This window comes from Zophobas morio, unplaced genomic scaffold (assembly GCF_036711695.1).
Source record: "Zophobas morio isolate AGI-343-1 ecotype UQ-CSIRO unplaced genomic scaffold, CSIRO_AGI_Zmor_V1 ptg000044l, whole genome shotgun sequence".
NCBI lineage: Eukaryota > Metazoa > Arthropoda > Insecta > Coleoptera > Tenebrionidae > Zophobas > Zophobas morio.
The window spans coordinates 3,801,722-3,827,137 of record NW_026972149.1 but is presented as its reverse complement, the minus strand read 5'-3'; the positions used below and the strand labels follow the sequence as shown (position 1 = coordinate 3,827,137).

Sequence of the window (25,416 nt, the reverse complement as noted above, 5' to 3'; positions counted from 1 at the left end):
ATAATATGATGAGTCTGTATTTGTGATTTATCATTGCATTCATATCTTTTAGATTTACTTATACAATTGGCTCAAAAAAATGAGTCAATGAGTCAATTTATTTTATTGATTAAATCAGAAACGGCTCACTCCATTTTCCCGAAAATTTGACAATGCAATACTGTTATTTTTCAATTTCCATTTTACACTAAATAAAATAAATCAGTGAAATGGAGAAAGCATGTGGGCGGAGCTAAATTTAGCTTTTTCTATTTTTATGAACAAGCGGTAGCCCTGCCCACCCACCCCTTCTTCGTTCCAGTGACTAAAAATTTTCAACAAAGAAAAACGGGTGCTCAAAATTGACTCAAAAACAGGTCAAGTCAGAATTTTCCAAAAATAGAACACCTAAAATTCTTTTAAATAATTTACAAAAAAATTCTCCATGAGCTCCCAAAATAATACACCATGGGTAGCCAAACACTGCGGTCCTCAGGACTAAAAGCTCAAAAGATTTCTTCAAGTTCATCCAGCAGTACTTATGCATTGTTAAAGATAGTCCTCGACGTTTAAATCGACAAGATTTATTGCTATTCGTCTCAAAAACAGATTAAGTATAACTACAAGGGCTTACTTACCTTTTTCCCATTTTTCTTAATATGTGTAGTTTTCTTTTCACAAGAAAAGAAAGGTAAAACATGTTTAAAATGGTAAATTTTTGTAGGAAAGTATCGATTTTGTTGGGAAAAGAAGACTTCGTATGTTAAGAAATAATGGACAAAATATAAGTCCCACCCACCCACCCGTTCTCAATTGTAATGAATGCTTTATTCATCGTGAGCTGAGGGGCGGAGTTTAGTTTGCAAAATCCTCATTTCTTTACAAGAAATTACCATATGAAATATGTTTTTAGAAGGGTAGAATTTTCTAGAGAAATACTGATGTTACAATTAAACTCCGCCCCTCGTCTGATTAGAAATGAAAAACTCATATCACAATTGACGTAGGGGTGGGTGGGCGGTGCTTACTCTTTTTTTTAATATATAGAGTTTCTTTCAACAACATATTTTCAGTTTCTTGTTCTGAAAAGAAGACTTCGTATGTTAAGAAATAATGGACAAAATATACTCATGAACACGTTTTCATTTCTCGTATTGAAATAAGGGTTTTGCAGTTAAACTCCGCCCCCTTGGCTTACAACCAATAAAAAAATCATCAGAATTGAAACAGGGCGGGTGGGTGGGGCTTATATTTTTACCTTTTTTTTCTTAGTATGCATAGCCATCTTTTCACAACAAAAAACTTTAAACATGGTTAAAATTGTATGTTTTTGCAAGGAAATGTGGATTTTGCAATTATGGGGTGGAGTCTTATAAAAAAATCGATATTTCCTTATACAAATTTTCAATTTTAATCATATAAAGGTATGGTTTTGAAAACATTGACAATTTTTGCAGACAAATATGGACCTTGCAATTAAGTCCCGCCCCTTGATCTGACAACGAATGAAAAATTCATCACATTTGAGAATTGAGATACTCAAAAACATGTATTTTATTTCTTGTACAAAAATAGGATTTTACAATTAAGTGCCACCCCTCGGCTTACGACGAATAAAAAAAATCATCAGAATTGAGACAGGGCGGGTGGGCGGGGCTTATATTTTGCGTTTTTTTCTTAATATACATGTTACATATTTTACCAAAAATTGAATTCTTCTGCGCCTAATTTCATTCCACTCTAGCTACAAATAAAAGTTCGATGGCAACTGCAACAACTTTTAAACAAAAATCTGTATTAGTGGGAGATTTCAAAATATTTTATTGGCTACGTGTAAAATTTATCGTAAATATTAGTCCACCGGTAATTACCTGCGTAGGCAAATCGTTAAATCTTTAATAAAAATGATGTTCCTAAATACTTGGAGGGGGGCTACAAGATAATGTAAACTTGAAAGTCTGTCTCTTCTTTGACGTTATGACTTACAGATTAAATTTAGAAAAGCTTAGAGGCTGGACACTTTCATAAAATTTTATTGTCGGGTTATGAAGGGTTGAAAAGGACCAGAAAAATGGCTAAAGTTTGTTTGACCACAAATTTTAAATATGTATACTTTTGGCAAAAACTTGGCCAGACGTTTCCCTATGTTGGAATATGCTTTAGCTCACCTTTAAAATGATGAAGAGCTTATGTATATTATGGTTACCTGGTTTCTTAAGAAATTCTGTGCTAAACTCGTTTTAGATTTTAACTCCTTACTGGATTAATCTTCTCTTTATGGGGACGAATCAGGTATAATAATCCCAGCAGGTCAGATAAACGATTCGTAGAGAAAAACTGAACAATATTTTTGAGTATTTGGGTTAAAAGTAATTGTAAAAGTGACTGATTACTCAAAATCTGTGTTTTATTATAAATTATACCCAGTGTCCACTTTATTCTGACTTTGTATTTTTTGTAGCTCTTATAACTGTGCCAAATTAAGTATTATTTATAATCTGTCAAAGTGGACATGTGCTTTATCAGTCTTCTCCTATAGCTTCATTATCATATAGAATGCAGCATTACGTATGCGATTCATACCCTCTTCATTTCTGGACCTCGTACTAATCTGACATGTGTCATATTTGATCACATACATGACATGATATTCAAAAAATGTGTGAAAAAATAGACCGGATTTGATCTACTTCTGCAGAAATTTACAAAAATGAAATTGTTTAGGAAATGAATCAAATTTTTGCGTATAGTTTAGTTAGCGAGTTCGCGCACTTAATTTTGAAAAACAGCTTATATTTAACAAAAACTCGTCATGATTTTACATTTTAAGGATTTTGCAGTGATATTTTAAAAGATATAACGTCACTTATATTTAAATAAACTTACTTACACATTTTGTATACAATTTTTTTAATTGAAAACAATACTGGTGACGTTATAGCTTTATTTTGTTTTTGTTGATCCCACTGATGACACCAAATTTGACAAAGGTACAAATTTTTACATTCATTTTTTTAAATGATCCACAGGGAAATAAATACTTGTCAAAGCTGTGATTTTTTCCAATCAAATTTGTTCTACTTAAAAAATATAAACGAAAATAAATAAAACTCATGAACTTTACTTGTTATTCTTTGGTTGCATATAATTCATACATGCTTCAATAATAATCTGGACACTATTTGTGTCAGGAACAATATCCAACAGTACAAAAATATGTTTAAGCTTATGACTAATCAAAAAAAGAAAACATACGAAATATTTTTTTCAAAGACCTAGTATAACTTGAATTGCTAAAAATCCCTATAGCAATAATTGAAACCAAATATATGAACATTAAACTTAAAAATAAGTGTTCTGTTAGATAGGATTTGACAGAAAAGACTCGTTTTTGCCTATAAACCATAAGATATTTAACTCTGACCATATCACTATCAGTTACCACAAAATACTTTTCAGGAATTTCATGAAGGCTGTCCTTGTTCAGAGATCTCTTTTTATTTTGCGAATCTGAAAACAATTGTTAGTTTAAATTATCACAAATGAATGAAATACCTCTGCATTTAACTTTTTCAATATCATTAATTAATTCACAGATTGCTATCACACTATGTTGACTTCCCAGAGAACTGTTAGTCCATGTTTGACCAAAAGGTGCATAATGTGCACTAACTGATAACTCATTTGATAAGTAGATGCCATTTCCAAATAAAACTTCCTAAAGAAGAAAAATTTGTTTAACAATACATACTAACAATTGCTAGAATTAACCTTTTCCAAACTAAAATGTTGCTGTAACCCAACTTTCAAAATTGAATAAAAATTATCAACAGCACTGCCATGATATGCTAATATTGTCTTCCTCCCAGCCTGTCTTTTCTGCCATAATGATTCAAATTTGTCGTTATAAAACACTTCAAATATGAATTGTGGTTTGAATTCATTACTAAATTTGCTAGGAAATTGTACTGCATTCTAAAACATCAACATTAATTGTGAATGAGTAATGAAACTTTATATTTACAAAGTTAATTCTTTTCAAAATTGGGTGACCTTTCTCCATGAACAACCACATGAGCAAATTTTTCACATCATGTGAGCACTTATTTGGTTCCTTTAAAATAGTGTGAAGAGGCGGAATGTTATCACAGGTTTGTCTCTACAAATCAACTCATTAAAATGTAAATTATTAGTGTAATTTTGTTACCAAAGTAGCGAAATTTTTTCCATCTTCATCAATATGAGAAGGCGGGAATGGTCTGAGACATCGATCTGACCGATATGACGTTAAAGCAGCAACAAACAAACATAACACTAAGTCACAACCCCATACATTCTTCTCAATTTCTTTCAAAAGTTGATCTATTTGCACTTGAGGTGATTTTTCTTCATTTCTGTTAGGCGAATATGGTGCAACGAATGTGATATCAGAAAAATTGTCTTCTGATTGATTAACTCTTAGAATTTTCTCTTTACCGAACTCCATTTCTACTCAGAGGCACCTTCATTTATCAGATTTTGCTGTCTTCAAAGTACTTGAGGTATCTAAAAGATAAGAAAGAGGCGAAACAAGGTCACGGATATAAAACATTAAATTACATACAATTCGGCCTTATTTATTCTACCATTTTTGAATTTGTGTATTCAGTCCGTTTTCTCTGGTTAATCTGTTCAGCCCCACAATACAACCCCTTGTCAATAACAAAACAAAAACATCATGTGTCAACACAACGCAAACCACGGTCATAGATGTCGCCACGGTTTGACACTTCGTGCGCTGTCTACCTTACCGGCGAATTTGACATTTTCACAAATTCCGGAAAATTGTCACACGGACTGATCAGTGCTTAGCGGTTTTACACTTACTTTTATTTATTAAGAATGAATTTTATACGCAATGCTAGACTGACGTCGATATCGGCGAACCCTGTCAAGTAAGTCGTAGATTTTTTCATGAAAACACCCTGAAGTTAGCATCTTACATAATATTGCGGTATCCCATTTTCAGACATCTTCGACTAATGTCACAACTTGGAGACTTGGGCAGCGGAGCAGGCAAAGGCGGCGGTGGCGGCGGCAGCATTCGTGAGGCCGGTGGAGCCTTCGGGAAGGCCGAAGCAGCGAAAGAGGAAGAATATTTCTATAGGAAGGTTAGAATGATGTACTGAGTCATGACATGATTACTTACTGGTTTTTAGCAAAGGGAACAATTGTCGAAATTGAAAGATGACCTCAAAGACGAGATTTCCTTCCATGAAGAACAAATTAAGAGACACCAAGAGGCCATTAATCGCCATCAGCAAAGAGTGACTGACATCGATAAGAAAGAATGATTTTGAAATTGTAAACAGCTTAGTAGGGATTAGAAGTTATATCCATTGAAGATGTGTTTCCAGATATTCATGTTTTGTTGATAGGGTTTATTTTGAAATAAAGTGGCATCATTATGGTGTGTTTCTCTATTTTAAATTTGTTTGTCAAAAATTTAATGAGTCAGTAAACTGTTTGTTTATTTAAGCAATATTTGTGTGTTATAAAGATGTTGCTAATTTGAATTAAAATAGGACATGTGAAATTACATAACTGTCTTTTGTGTTCTATAATTTTTTTGTATTAATTCTGAGGGATGAATAGCAGTGGCGTAGTTTTTAAAAATAGATTTTACGTTTTAAGCTAATAAGAGTTGTAAATATTGAGTGCAAGTAGCGCCATTTAGTGGATTTCTGGAGTACTAAATTAATAGTAGATAATAATAATAATTATTGCATCCTGAATGCAGTAACACAAAATTTTGTTTAATAATTAATTTGATAAATAAACTCATTTAACTTATTATTCTCTCATAGTGTTAATGTTGTTAAATAGATAATAAATTAAATTTTCAAAACTAGCTTTAATAGCCGACATTTATTTAGTTAAAAATCTGGATTTTCAGTAGTAATTAATCCAATATTAATCTGTTAAAACATCTATCCAAACTTTCCAAAGGGTCAGTTTTGTAGGCGAACTCCATCTCTGTTGGCGCCAAATTTGAAATAAAAATCTTTGGAGCTATTTACTAACAACACTATCTAGTGTTTGGCCAAATTATCTACGTAGTCCGTTGCCAAATCGATTGATAAAATTTGTAATGTCGCCTTTATTATTTTTGTTTTATGTGTACTCTACCACGTTAGGCGCAGATTCATACTACACTTTTTTTAGTCTATATACTCCACTTTTTCTGTTACTATCCACTAAAAATCGGGAGGAGAGAGGACATTTTTTGACATATATGTATTCAGTTTGGCAGTTATATATATAACAATGCGGAATGATCGTTTTCACTGAAAATTCACTGTTCTGTGCTGAAAAGTGAAAATCCTGTAATCATATTGTACAAGAAGAAAACGATTTTTGCAATTACTGTACAACTTTTTTTGTGACTAAAAGAGGTCGCTAACGCCACAAGAAATCAGCGAAAAATAATAACTACATTTGCATTGGTCAACAAATTTGAACTTTTTATTTGGCTTTAAAATGACTTATGGAAATTTAGAAGGAACAAGTCCAAATATAGCATATAGCCTCCAAAACTAACCTGACCAGTTAGTTTTTTCGCAAGAGACTATGTATATATACACATTACTGTTATTGATATGTAATTTTTTTAGGGGTTGCGATGCTTTGGAAAGCTCCTAAATTCGTTCTTAGGGGTACATTAGTCCATATTTATTAGAGATGTACCGACTGTAGGTCTAACTAACCGACTAGCCGATTGTTCGGCCAGTAAAAACCGACTAGTCGGCCGACTGTTCGGCTTTGCTAAAACCGGTTTATAAATGCGACAGACAGTGTTTTTTTTTTGCTATTTCTCTGACTACCTTAAAAATGTGTTTTATTTTAATAAAAGGAATAACTAAAGTTTCTTTTGTGGGTATTGTTGGTGATTTAAAAGCGTCGGTACGGTTTTCAGATTTTATTTTGTTCCTTACTGTTCGAGAGTGCCAGGGAGAAGAAGGGTGTTTAAAATGGTACACAGGTAAGCTCGGTTTCGAAGAGGTGGAAGTAGGTAAAGAAGGGTTTAGAAAATTCTAGAAGGGAAAAGAGAAAGTATGTAGGAGCGTAGGGCAGGTAGACGAAGGATAGGAAGAATTTACATTTTTACAATTATTATGAATGCGCTCAGGTAGAACACCTGATTTTGTGGGAACGGTTGTTCCTACACTTTGTTTTCCAAAAAATGTGTTAAATTTGTTTGGATAATTTTAACATTTAATTTTTTTAGTAATTACATAAATCGCAATTAAATATTTAATTGAGGTTCTGTAAACCGGGTTTAATTGTTTTATATACTATTTTAATTTTAATAAAAAAAAGCCGACCGATCGGCTGTTTAGCCGACCAGTCGCCGACTGCAGCCGACGATGAAAAACGGCCGCATAGTCGGCTTATCCGACCGGTCGGCCACTAGTCGGTACATCCCTAATATTTATACATTAAATTTTCTAAAAATAATTTCATATTTAAGATTTTTTTTACAAGATATTCTAGTTCTAGTAGAGCTGATGAAATTTTTAATGCAGCAACTTATATTATATGTCAAAAAAAACTATTTCTTACTAAAGGATCGTGTACAAAATGCGTTCAAAAATATATATATGAAAAAGATTAGGATTGTTATCACTCCACATAGCAACACTGAAAATCATTCGTCTTCTGTTGGCGCAAAACTCATATAATATGTAGGTATAATCATAAAGGAATGCCAACCTAGAACTTAATCTTCTTTTTTTTGTAATTTTCCCGTATGTGTGTAAATGTAAATAAGTAAGCCTTTTACACGTTTATGTGATATATGATCAAGCAAAATGACTTCAGTAGCAAATGTTACTTAATACAAGGTGATAATGGTATTTATTTTTCTTGTTGACCACTCTTATCTAAGTACATAAAGTGCCTATTTATTACTATGGCAATTCAGTTGCATAAAAAAATTCTGTACAGTAGATAACATACGGCCATGGTAGATAACCAAACTCAGTCATAGGCTTCTGCATGACAGTACATTGGTTTTTATAACGTTGGCAATTGTAACATTTAAAAAAATATTGATTTTCTGCATAGATCTTTACTCCGATTCTTTAGAAATCACATAGAAATGGTGTTTGCGATCAAAAAGAAACGACTACCAATCGTCTTTACGCAAGCACACAAAATGAACAAGTGAGTTTCAAGTTTGTTTTGATCTCATTATTTTTAATTAGCCATTATTGCAGTATTTAAAACACCATCTTCATCGCCTTAACAAAGAAAGTTTTCGCTTTTTTTTAAACAAATCTTTTATGAAAGAAAAATCTTCAGAAGAAACTCAAAATGGGTTAGAAGTGGATTTTGAATTTAAACTACTGGTCTAAACATCTCAGAATTGTGACTGGTGCTTGTTAAATAAACAGTGAAGATTTTTAGACTCTAGTGCATTTATATTTGAGTGTGAATTAGCTGTAGTTTCTTTGAATAATATTCTTGTGGCAACAAAAAGTCAAATTCAATTAAATGAACAAGTAATTGTCAGTTGGTTTACAGGAACTGGCAAAAATTAAGAAAAGGAGCCCGCGAAATTTAAAATTCTTATATTGATAACCAAATCATTTAGGACTTCCTCTGGAATAATTACAAACTTTTGATGCAAATTTGAAAGCGTGTGTGCGCTTTGTTCGATTTTGATGAATTTTGTTTGCCATCGATTAGTTTCAAATGTAACGCAATATGTTGACGTTAACTTGTTAACTAGTAATTAAATTTTTGTATACTAACCACAAACCACATTAAATTTTATAACTTTTGCTACTACAACTGGATATTTTTAATTTTCATGTTTAACTGATGTTTTAACCACAGATGAGTTAGTTCTTGAATTTATATTTCACTAATGTAATTTACGTTTGGGTTTTATTTATATTAGATATTGTGCGACGCTGCCCATTGCCCCTATCATCCCCTCACGCTACGCCTTTGCTTTGCGATGCGCGTTGTGCGCTGTAGTTATCTGTCAAAGTTGAATTTCGCGCGCAACTGCCCTAGTCGATAACTGTGCATGTGTATTTATGAGCACAGTCAGCAACTGAGCATCCAGTCCTTCTTACTTAGTTGTATTTCTCATTGATCAGCTAGTGCACTGTATGCGTTTGTTGCTTGCTGTGGGGTACCCGTGCCATATTAAGTTACAGGAATAAAAACAAATAGTCGAGTTAATTCGACTAGTAAAAACTGTTTTTAGTGATGTATTTAAGGATATGTTCAATACTAGGTTGTGCAATCCTCATCGGATTCGCGACAGCAGCACAGGTAAGTTACAAATGTTGACTATTTCAATCTTCAATCCTACTCGGGGCCCTAAAGTCTTAAAAGTCTTCCGCCGCGAGCCTCGGCTTCGAACTACTCGGTGAATTTTTGTCCGAAAGTTTCACGAAAATTGTTGCTTTTGTTTTAATCTTAGCGCGATTTTTATGTGCACTTACGTCAAAAATTTGCATGTAAATATGCAAAACGTAAATTAATAAGTGACGACTCGCATGTAAGACTGTTTACTTTGTGGGGGATTTGGTAATTTTGGAGGAGTTTCTTACGAAAACTCGGACGGTGTTTGGCATTTCGTTTCGTGGAAAAAACGTCGTTGCAGATGTTTGTTGTTTACGTTGTTTTAGTTTGACGATTTACTGAATTGTTTGTCAATTAATGCCAAATTTTGACCACCAAAGTCGCTACAGTTTGGCGATTTTATTAACTCGTTAGCCGCTATTAATAAATCTCGCCGTGGTTCTGCGATAATTGTTACATAGGTAAATTGCATTAGCTTAGGTATAATCCCTTATCAGATTATGACCCAAACTGTAATACTTACTAAATTAATCACTGAATAATCAAGCGTTAACGGGCGAAACGTATCATAACATGTTTAGCATTAATTTATTATAATGCAACATTCCACTGTTGTTAATTTACAATTAACGTTGCTTCAATCAGACAACATTTAAAGCAGTTTGTGTACATACCAAGCAACTTACAACTTTAAATTGCACATAAATATTCTCAGGGAGCAAAGATTAATATCTGCGTAATCATGAAATGGTGTAAACAATTTGCAACAAGCTTCATATTAATACACACAAGATGAAAACAATTTATTTCCGTGGCAAATTTCCCTCACTTGATAATCTTTGCTTTACACACAGCCACCTTCGGTTGCTTATTTTAAGCAAAAACCCGTTTGACTTTAAATATTTAGGTGGCAATTAAAATGTATGCCATATTACAATGCGTTTGTTTATAACAGATGTAGACACTTCAGAACCATATGCGAAAGAAAAAACTATTCGCGTATTATCCAATCACAAAAAAGAAATTATATCACACTTGAATTTTAGAGTTAAGCGTGGACTGTTGAATATACGCGTACATGGTCCTCGAAATGTTTACAGAACCGAGCTGCTGTTTATTTTCAAAGCATTATTACGCTTTTTCGTCGAAATTCGAATTTTTTCGTGTGATCTTGTCGTAGATCGTCAATCATTAATTTTTAAATTGGAATCAGACATGTCTTTGATGTCAGGTGGCTTAGAGAACTCGCCGATGCATTTTTATTACTCGCTTGTTATAATTTACCACCCTCGTGTCTCACTTGTTACGGAAAATAAATTTGTTTTCAGAGTCGAAACAAATTTTATATACGCAATACATACAAATTTGGTTCTTAATCTGCATGTGCATTGGACCTTATTTAGGAAGTATAATCAGGTGCCACTAACCACTAATGCAATGAAGTGTTAAGTCAACACCACCGGAAAAATTACACTCACGACAAAGTAAACAAAGTTCCGTAGAAACTGTTTGAATGTGACGTTCTGGAAGAAAGTTGATTTTTATAAAATAGCACGATAGGTTCGTAGTTTACACAAGAAATTCGGGCGGTTAAAGATTATAATTTGATGAAGGCAACTTCATTAGTTCGAACTAAACTTACTCGAATAGAATAATTAAAATTTGCAATATTGACGAATTCAAAGCGGCCAATTTAGATGCTATAAAGACGGCTCATTTAAAATTTAGACGAATCTAGCTATTTCCGCCGAAACCGGAAATAATGAACTTAACATTCATAAAATATGTATCACATTTGGTTGGGGCAGTTTGTTTTGTGAGAACGCCGAAATAAAGGTCTCTGTTGTCATAAAATCGTTTCGTGCCTGTTGAGTTAGGCATGGAAAGGGCCAAATACACCCGTCACATTGACAATCTTAATTAAATACTCGCTTTTCGGCAAGAATCTTCGTGTTCCAATTGTCAATTTGACGAATTTCATGCTTTAATCGAATAATGTGTTTATATCCATGAAAAAAATTGATGACGAAAGTCGCGGTTTGCTCCCATTCAAAATTAGTTTCGTTTCAGTGTTAAAGTGATTATTTTCTTCCCGTAATTTATTTATGTTTATTGTCAGGTTAATTAAGAAGGTTAAGTTTTCGGGTTTCCAGATTACGAATTCATTCGTTTCTGCCTCTCACCAAATTCTCAGTGCTGTAGAAAATTAAGCGGCTTATATCTTATTCTTAAAGCCTGACAAAAGTGGTTTTAATGATGTATCACAAGGGGGATCCGTAGATTTTCACCTTGTTCATACATAATTTACTTAGCGCTTCTAATCCACTAATTTGGTTTCGCGAGAGGGTGAACAAGACTTAAATTTAAGTCTGTATAAATAATATTTAAAGAGGATTTCTCGCTGTCGGGGAAAACGTGAAGATTTGTGTTTTTGTCGTCCTCGCTTTTTTGGAAATAAGGGTAGATAAGAATAGAAATGAGCCCCAGGCGTCGTTTAATTCATTCTAGTTGGCTTCTAGACTCGGGCGGTAGAAATCGTCTAAACGAGAGTGTACACAACGTGGATTTTAACGAAAAGTGTTGAAATGTTTGGTCTACTGCGACTGAAATTACCGGATTGTCTCAATAAATGTCAATATTATTGTTTATTATAGTCGCAAACACGAAACCCACTTACTCCCTGGAGAAAAATTCCCAAACACTTGTCGAAAAGGGTGAACCTCTTCAACATAACGGTCTCTCCTTACAAACCGACTACTTCAGAAGGGATAGGTTTACAGAGAAGTGTTCTGACAACACCCTTGTCCTCGCATTGTTAAAAAAAACTCCATGCTCTCGAACCCCTTGACACTGTTTGATATATTCAAAAATTAGTGTTACAAATGTCGAGATTATGTTTTCCTTTTCTTTGTGTGTTTTCTCGGAATTATTGCTAATAAAAATTAATCAATTTGTGTGTTACTGACTATTACTAGTTTACGAGTGCTAAATTTAAGCGAGTTGTTTGAAAAGCCAACCACCCACGCACGTACAGAGATAGATTTCAATTGTGAAAATTTGTCGTTCGACAAATTGATTCATCTTGACGGTTTTAAGCGATAGCATAATTTATGGAAGATCCTCGTAGGGCATATATTTGTGTACACAGCTGGTGTGCCGAACGTCAAATTAGTTCACGTGTTATTAATTCGATTCAGCAGTTTGCGTATTTTTCTATAGAAACGGACATTTTTCCTTTGAGTCATTACGGAACAAACGTCAAAAGACTGTTGGAAAGTTCGTAGAAATTGTGCTTTTTTTACAACTCTATTTCGAAGGTCGCTTCGTTCCACGTGAATTAATCAACATTCTTGCATCATTGTTCTCTAGTCTGGTGCATCTGCAACCTTCAAACGTCTGTATTCCGAAAATGACTGTCCGTCAATCCGTCGGTATGTCTGTCCGCCATCGTGTGTGGCTTGTTTGAAATATCGCCGATCCGAATTCGTATCGTGCGTCATAATTTCATAGCTAATAATTCTGATCCCACGTTTAACTCAATTAAGTCGTTGATTTCATCTGAACACTAACGATCCGATTTTCAACGACAGTTAGTGTTACATTGTATGTAAGTTAACCCCACCAGACTGTATTTTTGTAAAGTTGGCGAGATTTTTTGTTCCAGTAAAAGCGGGGAAGTTTAGTGTAAATAGCAGTCGTTTTTTGTGTAGAATAATTATTGGCTGGCAGGAAAAATGGTGGGTTATGGAAGGTTTTCGGACGCCCACTCCAAGTGTTTTTTTAGTGAGCGAATGAAGCGGATGAATGTAATTAGCAATCAACCAACGCTATTGGTTAGCGATAAAGCGTACCCTCGTGGGTCAGGTTGCAATTTACTAAATGAATATTTCATCCTATTTATCCATTTATTAAATCGTAATTAAAACAGACGTACCTTCACGAGATAGTTTATTATCAGTTTGCAGCTCCTGTAGCGAATATTAAACATAATGAAATTGATTACCATGAATAATTCATAATTGTTCGAAAATATAACCCTTTAATGTATAATTAGTGTGTTCAAGTAATTATTGGAGTATCGAGTATCGGAAAGTTTGGGAATAATACGAAAGGTCTCGATGAATATTGTTAATTAATGATATACGTCGTTGTTTTCGTATGAAATACGAGTAACGTGTAAGTCGACGAGCATTCATACCGAGTTATTAAACGAAATGTCGTTCGGTATCGATCTACGGTTTTGTGTTGTGGACAAAGCAAAACGCGCAACAATATGGTATTTTTGATCATTTGATAGTTTCGTTAAAGTGTCAATTACTGTCAAACAGGCGTCCATTATGAATGGTATCGGTGCAATTAGCGAAACGCGCTGTGGTATATTTTCTTTACGACGTAATTTGTCGACGCGCTATTCTCACGATATATATTTTTATCGAGTTAATTTCAATATTATACATAAATAGTAGCACACCGTCCTCTTGCGTTGATCCTTCTATTTCCGCACAGCTGATCAAAAAGAAACCTTTGATATTTCGCCGTCGCCGGCAATTAATCGATATTGTCTTTTATCATTTATTACCACCTTATTTATTCATCAAGGGCAGTTGTAATATAATAACAATCACGAAGAAAAATATAAACTCGTTAGAGGGTATTGAGAATTCGGAGTGCAGCGATGTTTATTTGTAGGGTATTTTTGGAAACGAAAGGTTACATTGGTAATGTGCGGGTGGTATGTTTATTGTTTACCTATTCCATTACAAGCGTTTTGGGTGGTTGGAACAAAAATGATCAATACTTAGCTTGTCCAACTCGACCATCGTTTTAATCTGCGAATCTGACATGACAGGATATTGTTTGCCGTATATTTAACACAAGGCAACCATGAACGAGTTATTTTTGTCAATTACACGAAAGTCGGCGAAGAAATGGATCAAAAATTTCGGTTAATAAATAAAATAGATTTTAGAGAAACCGACTTAACAGTTCAATTCACTAGTTTTTGTGAGTTTAATCGATGCATTTCATTCCAGCTTTAAAGTTTATTGCTGCTGTTGCTCTGTGAGCACCAATAAATTGTATTCCTTGAAATATTGAGATGTTTTTCGGTGAACAAAGCACTTCCAGATTTATTTTTGTCAGGAATTTGCTTCGATCTTCTCTGATACGTCAGATTTATTTTATGAAAACTTAGTTGTAGGGTAATCCAGGAAGAAAAGCTTCAAAGAACTTTTACTGTCGTTTGTGTCAAGCTTAGTGTTCGCCGAAATGCCTCTAATGTAACGAATAATGGAGGTATTACACAATTTTGTCAACACGAGACTTCAGTCGAGGACGTGCGAAAACCGTGGGAGGTTTTTTAAGCGATTAGCCCGAAATCACCTACGAGCGCACCGGATTGATTAAATTTGAATCGAAAGATTACGATTGAAAATGTAAAAACAATAAAGCTTATGTTTTGGGAAGCTGCGTTCTATGGAAGGATTTTAATCGGATTTGGGTAAGCGCCACCAGACGCTGCGCTATTCAAGTGCGATTTTTTTAATATTACAAAAGTGATCAATGAATACCGAGTCCACATTTATTCGAGGACTTTTGAATTTTAACAGTTTAATTGAAATCATTAACAAGCACGGTTTAATTCAACGACGAGTGTTAATTTTTACTATAAAAGTTGTGTTAATTATTATTAATTAAAGTCATGCGCATTTATCGATATTACACAACGGTGATATTGGAAAATGCGTTTAGCCAATATATTTGTACAAAACAATATTTCGGAGTTCTTTTTTAATTAACGTGTTCTGGAATTTCCAATAATTATTTCTCGGAGTTTGAAAAAATTGCACGTCATCGTAGTACAAATAAAACTGTTTCATTTTTGCGAGATTCGCAATTTAAGAGGCCTCATCAAAATCGTAATTGTTGCGAGATTTTCTTTAAAGTCATTATGAGATAACAAGTCTACCTTGATTGCTTTTGGTACTTTTTTAATTGTATTTTAATCAGGCTTGTTAGGGAGGAAAATTCGTTTCATTTAAATTTTTCCGAAGGAGAGAGAATTCGTCTTATTTTTTGTGTTGCGCACAAACAGATTTAATACGGGATTAGATTTTTCCCCAATTCTTTTGTAAAAGGAACGATGAAACAATTTTGTGTTTTATTACCTGCTGTCGTATACGTGCAGTTAATAAAGAAGATAATTATCTCGTGGGTGTCGTGTTATAATCATGTTGTCAGAAATATGATATCTAAATTGGTCTAGCAATGATAGATTTGACTTTTGTTTGTCAATTTTTCAAAAAGAGTTTGTGTGATTGTTGATTAGAACGTGTTCAGGGAACTGTACGAAGTAAAATATGAACGATTAGAGTAGTTGTGTTGTGTAAGGTAGGACCCGATTCGAACGATTTTTGTTCCATCGATTGGACACTTCTCGGGAAAACCGTTTCTACGTACAATTTCTTGAATGAACTTGTTAAAATTCAAGGTCTTCATTTAAATCGAACGAGAAACTTTGCACGACCTGGTTACAGTATGAAGTTGTAAATTGGAGCCCTGGAACATCTTCATACGTATCGTATTTACCGTTGATCCAAAAATGGTGTCGACATCTAAATATTAGTAAAAAATTGCATTAACCAGATACATAAAATTCCCCGTCTTGTTTGTTTTGCTTATTTAAAATTTATTATCTTGAAGAAGTTGTTTATATGATGATTTCTAAGAAGTTTATCGGCAGTGACGGTTTCATTAATAAATTTCGCGAATACTTATGAATTAACAGTTATTTTTGACTTATTATTTTACTCTTTCGACTTGTGATCCGTGATTTGTCGATTACATTGATAAGTCTAGCGAATTCGTGAAGTCGTCACTGCCAAAGTTAAACTCAGCATAGCGCAATCAAGTTTTCCGGCGGCACTATTTGCTGGCATTTTTCATAAGGAAGGTTCGCAAGTGGTCGTTGCGTGATTAAAAAGTTAAGTTCCGATTAACTTCCTCTATCAAACACGAAGTGTCATTTACATATAAATGTGTTATTCTGAGGATAGCAACTGAGTTGTTGAATTTATTAAATTGTCGTACGTGGCAGCGATCACCAACTGCATTGTTCCTGTCGTCGAAAAGTTTTTTCCATTTTTGGTACCATATTCCAGCTCTCTGGTGAAAAATCGAACGTACGTGATTCCACCTCAGGGATATAAGGGTGTCTTCGCGACAGGCGAACTTCCCCTATTGAACTCGAAATAAATTAAAACAGAAATAGAGCCGGCAGTTGAGAGAGCAGATCGAATCCCGATTTCATTCATATTCAGATTCCGCTGTTTCAGATTTGGCCGTGTTCGTGAACATATTGTTTGCAAACTGGAAGCCGCTTGATTAACGAATTTGTAGTTTCGCGCAAGTTCGTATGGAAATGGAATTTTTTTTGCAAACGAAGTGCCACTTCGAGATATTGAAGCTCATAACTTCGAATCTGATTTCCTGCAAATGGGGATATCAAAGTTTGCTTCGCTGATTCTTAAATAAGAACATAATTTAAATAAAATTAAAGCAAGGGACTTTATAAGATTACTCGAAATGGAGTTTGAACTGTAAATATAAGCGAGTAACGCAACGAGGAATCGTACGAAGCAGCGGAATACTAAATAACGAAAGTGGCCGAAGAAGCTCTAGCGCGAATTTGATGAAGGTCTTATTTAGAATTTTCTGCCTAATAAATATACAAATGATCACAAAAGCGACTTTTGTGCGTCGCAGCTTTGACATCATTACATCAATTAGTTCTGTATATATTTCGAGTTTTATTCTTGTTGAATTTATTTTGCCGAAAACGCAACAAGTATCTGTTTTTTTCCACATTTATCGAGGGAATCTCCGAAAAAATAAAGCCAGATTAGATTTATTTATCGTTAATGTTTGACACATCAAGTGGCGTGTTATGTTTAAGCGCTTTGATAACTTACGGTTGTGATACCAAGACCAATTTAGAAACAATGGAAATTTTACATTTTATGCCACATTAATTGACAAGATTTTCGTTCAAATCTAGATTGTAACGTTAAATTGAGAAATGGCCAAAATTCAAGCCGCTGTTTTGTTATTTTATTGATCCGGTTTTTATTTACATTGTGTGTTTTATCGGTGCGTAAACCTTACTAAATCAAAAAGAAAAAGAAAATAAAATAAATCCAGATTTCGTTAAACAGAATATCAGACGTTTGATAAATATTATCGAAAAACAAGAAAGAATCGGTCTGTACATTTCTAAGCACGATTCAATGCCATAAGCAATATTTCTTTTTTGTGTTACATATTTATTGTGAGTCTGGCGTTCTATGGCATACAATTTATAAAAGGATGCATCCTTTGAGACGACTTATTGCTGCAGTTGTTGCCAATCAGGGCTTTCCACTGCATTCGGAGAACTTCCAAAAGATTATGGATGTTTTGAAACACAGTTTGACAATAAAGAGATTAATTTCTATTGAGACATAAATTTATGTGTGGAAACGCAAACAGTTAAGCTCACTCATTAAAGGATCAAAACAAAAAATAATATTGATGATATTGCTCGATAAATCCAATTGGAAATTCCAGTCTGTTTTTCCTTTTATATATATAGTTATTGATCCCTTGGTTAGTTTCAGGATTTTTGTAGCTTTTCTTTTTTAAAGCAATATTTTACATTCAAATGAGAACAAAATCCACATTTTGATTTTAACCTTGTGGTAATGGTTTGAAAATTTACTATTAAACTAGAAACTAAGAAAAACATAGTCGTATAATTGTGGTTTATGAACCCGCCTTGATTTTCTACCGGAGGCATTAAAATCTCCCCACCCACCCACCCGCCCCATTAAAATTCTGTAATAACGTTTTAAAAAAGGTCCAACGAAGCTCTTTTTCAAAATTTTGTGTAAATTTTTACTTTTCCAGCGTAATAGAGTCCATCCGACGAGTAGCTAGTTTCATGTTTTCTGGACGTGTCATGACCTCTACAGTATGAAACAATAAACCCTTTCCGTTTGTTTGCCATCTGTTGAAATTTTTATTAGAGAGATAATCTCCGGAAATACCAGACCAAAATTTGTCTTATCGCGCCCACCAACCATGGGATGACGTTGTTTCCAAAATTAGCACTAATAAATGTTTAATTTGATAAAATATCGTCCCCTGAACTTGCGATTTATAAATTTTGCGTGTTAGCTTTTACCCAGGACAACCAGATTTTTGAAATCAAAATTGTACATCGTTTTAAGGTTGTCGGAATTTATCTTTTTGACCTCCCCCAAAATGCTGATAACATACATATATGTGTGATTTATGAATCCGTATTGACTTTTGTTTATGCCCCCCTTGTTGATGCCCTCATCTTCCAATTTTGCCCTATAAATATTATTTAAATTTTATAAAATAACATATTTCTGTACTTGTGATTTACGAATCCGCCTTGAGTTTTTACCGTTGATGTCCAAATTTTTGGGGAAAAAAATCAGTATTGCGCAAACTGAATGATTCGAAATCTCGCAAAAGATTATTATAAGGACAGAACTCCGAGATTCTTTCTAATTACTTCAAAAACAAGACAAGGGATTTCAAGATTATTTAAAACTACATATGTACTTCCAAAACAACACAAAAGGGGTCCTCGAAATTCATTCGAATTACTTTAAAACCAAAACAAAATGGGTTCCTAAGACACAATGACTCCCTAAGATTCTAAACTACTTCAAAAACCAGGCACAAGGGGTCCTGGAGACTCTTTCAATTTACTTCAAAAACAAAAGAAAAGGGCTCCCCGAGATTTTTTCAAACTACTTCAAAAAATGGATCCCCAAGATTCTGAATCTGAACTTCTTCAGAAGTCCCCGAGTTTCTTTCAAATTGCTTTAAAAACAATACACAGAAAAAACTCCGAGATTCTTCCAAATTACTTCAAAAACAAAACAAAAGGGAACCCCAAGATTCTTTCAAACTACTTCAAAAATAGAACACAAGGGGATCCTCAAGACTCTTTCAATTTACTTCAAAAACAAAACAAAATGGATCCTCGAGATTCTTTCAAACTACTTCAAAAACCATGTACAATGGATTCCCAAGATTCTGAACTACTTCAGAAGTCCCCGAGTTTCTTTCAAATTGCCCCAAGAACCATACACAGAAGGATAATTGAAATTCTTTCAATTTATGTACTTCAAAAAAAAAGGAGTCCCCGACATTCATTCAAACTACTTCAAAAACAAAACAAAATAGGTCCCTGAGATTCCTTCAAATTACTTCAAAACCCAGACATAAAAGGCTCCTGAGATTCTTTTAAACTACTTCAAAAATAAAATACAAGGGATCCTTAAGGCTCATTCAATTTACTTCAAAAACAGAGCAAAAGTGGTCCCCGAGATTCTTTCAAACTACTTCAAAAACCATGCACAATGGATCCCAAGATTCTGAATCTGAACTACTTCAGAAGTCCCTGAGTTTCTTTCAAATTGCTTTAAGAACAATGCACAGAAAAATCCCCGAGATTCTTCCAAATTACTTCAAGAATAAACAAAAGGAGTCCTCGACATTCTTTAAACTACTTCAAAAACAAAAGAGGTCCCCGAAATTCTTTCGAACTACTTCAAAAACCAAACAAAAGGCGCCCTCGAGATTCTTTCAACCGACTTCAAAAACCAGAGAAAAAAGGTCCGCAAGATTATTTCTAACTACTTCAAAAATAAAACACAAGGGATCCTCAATTTACTTCAAAAACAAAACAAAAGGGGTTCCCGAGATTCTTTCAAATTACTTCAAGACCCAGACACAAAAGGCCCCTGAGATTCTTTTAAACTACTTCAAAAACCATGCACAATGGATCCCAAGATTCTGAATCTGAACTACTTCAGAAGTCCCTCAGTTTCTTTCAAATTGCTTTAAGAACAATGCACAGAAAAATCCCCGAGATTCTTCCAAATTACTTCAAGAATAAACAAAAGGAGTCCTCGACATTCTTTAAACTACTTCAAAAACAAAAGGCGCCCTCGAGATTCTTTCAACTTACTTCAAAAACCAGACAAAAAAGGTCCCCGAGATTATTTCTAACTACTTCAAAAATAAAACACAAGGGATCCTCAATTTATTTCAAAAACAAAACAAAAGGGGTTCCCGAGATTCTTTCAAATTACTTCAAAACCCGGACACAAAAGGCCCTTGAGATTCTTTTAAACTACTTCAAAAATAAAATACAAGAGATCCTCAAGGCTCATTCAATTTACTTCAAAAACAGAACAAAAGTGCTCCCCGAGATTCTTTCAAACTACTTCAAAAACCATGCACAATGGATCCCCAAGATTCTGAATCTGAACTACTTCAGAAGTCCCTGAGTTTCTTTCAAATTGCTTTAAGAACAATACACAGAAATATCCCCGAGATTCTTCCAAATTACTTCAATAATAAACAAAAGGAGTCCTCGACTTTCTTTAAACTACTTCAAAAACAAAAGAGGTCCCCGAGATTCTTTCAACCTACTTCAAAAATAAAACACAAGGGACCCTCAATTTATTTCAAAAACAAAACAAAAGGGGTTCCCGAGATTCTTTCAAATTACTTCAAAACCCGGACACAAAAGTCCCCTGAGAATCTTTTAAACTACTTCAAAAATAAAATACAAGGGATCCTGAAGGCTCATTCAATTTACTTCAAAAACAGAGCAAAAGGGGTCCCCGAGGTTCTTTCAAACCATATACTTCAAAAACCATAAACAATGGATCCCCAAGATTCTGAATCTGAACTACTTCAGAAGTCCCCGAGTTTCTTTCAAATTATTTTAAGAACAATACACAGAAAATTCCTCGAGATTCTTCCAAATTACTTCAAAAATAAACAAAAGGGGACCTCGACATTCTTTAAACTACTTCAAAAACAAGAGGTCCCCGAGATTCTTTGTAACTATTTCAAAAATTAAACACAAGGGATCCTCAATTTATTTCAAAAATAAAACAAAAGGGGTTCCCGAGATTCTTTCAAATTACTTCAAAACCCGGACACAAAAGGCCCTTGAGATTGTTTCAAACAACTTCAAAAACAAAATACAGTCCCCAAGATTCCTTCAAACTACTTCAAAAACAGAACAAAAGTGGTCCCCGAGATTCTTTCAAACTACTTCAAAAACCATGCACAATGATTCTGAATCTGAACTACTTCAGAAGTCCCTGAGTTTCTTTCAAATTGCTTTAAGAACAATACACAGAAAAATCCCCGAGATTCTTCCAAATTACTTCAAAAATAAACAAAAGGGGTTCTCGACATTCTTTAAACTACTTCAAAAACAAAAGAGGTTCCCGAGATTCTTTCGAACTACTTCAAAAACAAAACAAAAAGCGCCCTCGAGATTATTTCAAATTACTTCAAAAACCAGACAAAAAAGGTCCCCGAAATTCTGTCTAACTACTTCAAAAATAAAACACAAGGGATCCTCAATTTACTTCAAAAACAAAACAAAAGGGTTCCCGATAAGTCGTGATAAAACTTCATTATAATAAAGTTTCATAATTTTTTTTAAAGAAGCCGGATTTGTTGGATAGTACTTTCGGTGCGAAGGAAGTTCTGCCAATTTTTTTTCTAATGTTAACGATGTTAAGTTAATAAAACAACAAAACAGTAAATTGAAGCCACAAATATGGAAATTTACTGTAAAGAAGGATAAGTTTAAATGTTTCAGTACCGTCTGGTACTATCTTCAAAGTTACAGATTAAACAGGAAATTAACAAGAAACCAATGCTAAGTTGGTTTCAATAAAGCCCGATTTTTGTGGCTTCTTCGAAAAGAAGGGAAATACAGAAATTGATAGTATGGAAACCATAGAAAAACCAAAAAAGTGTTTCCTGATTTGGTGCGATAGTAACCAATGTAACAAAAAATAATACAGTATACAAAAACGCACCGCGTCAGGTATATTTGAAAAAAAACCGGCAGCTGGTAACAGGTGTTGTGTACTTAGTTGTAGACAGAGAAGAAAAACGCATATTAGACACCACGATTTCACAGTTTATAAGTTGATCACATAACTATAGAAGAATATTAAACAAATTTTTAATGCAACACTAATAAACAAACTCTATATTTGAGTTATGTTTATGCACTTTCGGTGTTTGCCAGACCCGACAAATAATATGTCCTTGATACCGGTTCAACAAACACCAGACTAGTGTAATCGCGACTTTAGAGTATTTAAATTTTGGATAGTGCATATATTGTTTGTTGAGATACAAAATTGGGCATTAATTTAGTTGACCGGTTCAGTGATCTTTTCATCAAGCGATATAGATAGTCCATAATGGTTCCCAGAAGCAAATTTATTCAAATCGCCGGTTCTGTTAGTCACTCAAAGTTGTTAAATAAGACAGTCAATGTCAGAGTGAAGTTGTTTTCCTTAAAACTGTAAAATATGCTTAGGTAGTTTTACAATTACAAAGTTGCAAAAGTCACCAGCGTGTTTCTTGTGTTGTTCGGTGATAGCCTGTGGCACATACTTCTAAAACTACCTGAACGCGTCCGCGTAGGTCGGCCATCCTTCCTTACCATTCGTGGTGACCTACTAACCGTTTATCTCTGTTATGCACCTTACATAAGTCAGTTCTCTTCATATTGTTTTATCTATCCGCTTTTAAAAGAATCTTTCGTCATCGGTTAAGTTTCTCGAAACAATGCGAGCCTCCTTCTGCTCGAATTTGGCCAAGAGGAAAACATGTGGAACGTAATACAATTAGTGTGGGCCGATATTAATTTCCTAACGATCATCATTTAGCAGTTCCTCCTCGTACACGTCAAGTCTTTGCCCGGATCATTTATTCCAACATCATATTACTAGCGGTGCTTCCCTTTCAAACTGGATCACCTTAGTTTTCTCTTCGGCCCTTTGTTCGTCGCTCGCGCAGCAATTTCGCTTTTAATTAACTTAATTAAATTTGTAAGCGATCGTCGGCGAAATGTGTTATGTTTGGTCGCAGAAAACGAATTTGCGAGCAGGTGTTTGCCGAGAAAGGTGAAGAAATTTTACCCAAATTGCTCAACGCGACCAAATCAGTTGCATGAACTCATTTTTACACGGTAATTGTCGGCGATGTGTGCACAAAACCGAACGTAAGTGCGTTTTCCGGCGACAGAGGGGAACTTTCGAACTCGAAACGTTTGTTATTTTGCGGAAATGAAATCATAGCGATTTCATAAATAGGATGCGAGAGAAGTTAAAAATCCTTGGAACTTTAACTCGCGCAAATAAAACTTCCACAGATATCTATTTTTAAGAACGAAAAACTTCTATTCTCGAAAAGTTCTTCGGGGATGTTATTTTCTTAGTATTTCCATTATTGTGCCTAAAACGAACGGCAATTGTCTGCGATGGATTCTCGGAATCAAGTTTGGAATTTTTTTATGGACACATTTTTCACTGCCTGCAACTTGTTTCATTTTTACTTGTTTGTCACCTTTGGAACTTTCATATCCCCAGATGTATTGTAATAAGGTCATTTAGATAATTGCCTAATTTCATACCTCGTAAAATACGGGGGTGTAATTTTCCCGTTTTCGTCAGTTGCTTAGAAATTTATGAGACAGATAATCCCCGAAACTACCGAACCAATTCCTTTGGAATGTGAAGTGAACATGGTAAATCTCTCAACTAAATTTAACTAACACTTGACTTACCTACAACATTTAGAAAGTCAAAAATCGTGAAATTTTGACGAAAAATACAAAATAATTTCAGTATTTGGACGAAATCTATGATGTGGAGGCTGTGGATTACGCAACCAGTATTTATAAAGCACTTCAGGAGCGGGAATAAAAGTGCCCTGATAACGCTGTAGCCATAACATTATAATATCTAAAGGTATATAGTGTGTAACTAGTGATAATCGAATGCGTGTACTGTTAAATTTCATACAGCGATGCGGTCTAACGTTACATATGTTCAATGAAAATAATATACCATCAGTTTAAAAGCAATTCAAAATTTGACTAGTAAGTATAGTCCTGACCCGCACAGAGTCAACATTCAATTTAAAAATATCATTTTCTTCAACTGACCTATATTTGATTAGATTTTAATCGGAAAGTAATTATTTCACGCTATATCGAACCGTTACTGAATTTTTTAAACCAATCATATGACAAAAATAGGAGTCCTGAATGCGAATGAAATTTTGTCAGAGATTTATTTTTGACGTGTTGCAGAAACTAATGATTTCATTTGACGTCATTCTTGCATGTTTTGAAACACACAATTGATGTTTCCATTAATAAGTGACTTATTGCCTGTTCAATAAAATCCGAAAAGCCCGATATATCGTATTGTTTGAAAACAGTAAATTATTATTGGACAGAATGTGCGCCGAAAAGAAAAATCACACTTGACGCCATCTATTCTTTTGCGAAAATTCTCACTCGGCGTCTTATTAAATCTGTCTTTGATTAGGTCGTGTTATCTTGAACCACAAGTCAGACGCCGGTTAATAAAAAAATGAAACGACCAGCAACCGACGGGTCAATCAATAGGTTCACATCTGTACCAATTCCGTAACGAATGAGCGATTTTCTGTATTATTTTAATGTCGTAATTTTTTGGCGAGATAGCGTCGAGTAAACAGAAACGAATGTTACGAAAGTGCTTTAAAACGATATTAAAATCTACATTTTTGTAATTGCTAAAAAATCAATGTCATTGTTGGTTTTAAAGCAAACGTTGATTGCAGCAGGCGAGATTGTAGGATGAATCAACTTCTAATTTTGGACTACTCCCAGGGAAACCATTTAATTGCCAGCGTTAAATGATACATTAATTAGAGTAATTTTTATTTTGATACTGTTCCACTTATGCAATTACACTCGTCGACTGAAATATTTTTTCCTGAAAATAGCAGCCGAGGTTTGTTTTGTATTTTTGCGTCGCCATCGAAACGCTTTCATCAAAAATCAAAGTGAAATTATTTGATTAAATAAAGGAACGGTTCTGGTTGAAAACTGCGAAATTGTATTCCATGATGCATAAAAAAACAAATTAGCATATAATTGACGATTTTATAACGAAAAAT

The 25,416-nt window shown here is 34.2% G+C and overlaps 3 protein-coding genes across 3 annotated transcripts in view; 2 read left to right on the top strand and 1 right to left on the bottom strand.

Annotated features, from left to right (window-relative positions):
- Positions 1-3,098: 3,098 nt before the first annotated feature.
- Positions 3,099-4,716, bottom strand: LOC135141511 (protein mono-ADP-ribosyltransferase PARP16-like). The gene is made up of 6 exons (XM_064072664.1): positions 4,583-4,716; positions 4,187-4,524; positions 4,004-4,138; positions 3,751-3,954; positions 3,535-3,697; positions 3,099-3,489 (listed from the first exon to the last, which is right to left on the bottom strand). The coding sequence occupies exons 2-6, from the start codon at positions 4,463-4,465 to the stop codon at positions 3,212-3,214; spliced, it is 1,059 nt and encodes a 352-aa protein (XP_063928734.1). The 5' UTR covers positions 4,466-4,524; positions 4,583-4,716; the 3' UTR covers positions 3,099-3,211.
- Positions 4,717-4,769: 53 nt separating this feature from the next.
- On the top strand, positions 4,770-5,426 carry LOC135141512 (ATPase inhibitor mai-2, mitochondrial-like). Its single transcript, XM_064072665.1, has 3 exons — positions 4,770-4,913; positions 4,988-5,129; positions 5,178-5,426. Exons 1-3 carry the CDS (start codon positions 4,861-4,863, stop codon positions 5,310-5,312), a joined length of 330 nt encoding a protein of 109 aa, XP_063928735.1. The 5' UTR covers positions 4,770-4,860; the 3' UTR covers positions 5,313-5,426.
- A 3,651-nt stretch (positions 5,427-9,077) lies between these two features.
- Positions 9,078-25,416, top strand: part of LOC135141312 (syndecan-like) — a 36,682-nt gene continuing 20,343 nt past the window's right edge. The window contains exon 1 of the mRNA XM_064072298.1: positions 9,078-9,306. Within this exon, the coding sequence (XP_063928368.1) occupies positions 9,241-9,306 (66 nt within the window). The 5' untranslated portion in view covers positions 9,078-9,240. The remainder of the gene's footprint in view (positions 9,307-25,416) is intronic.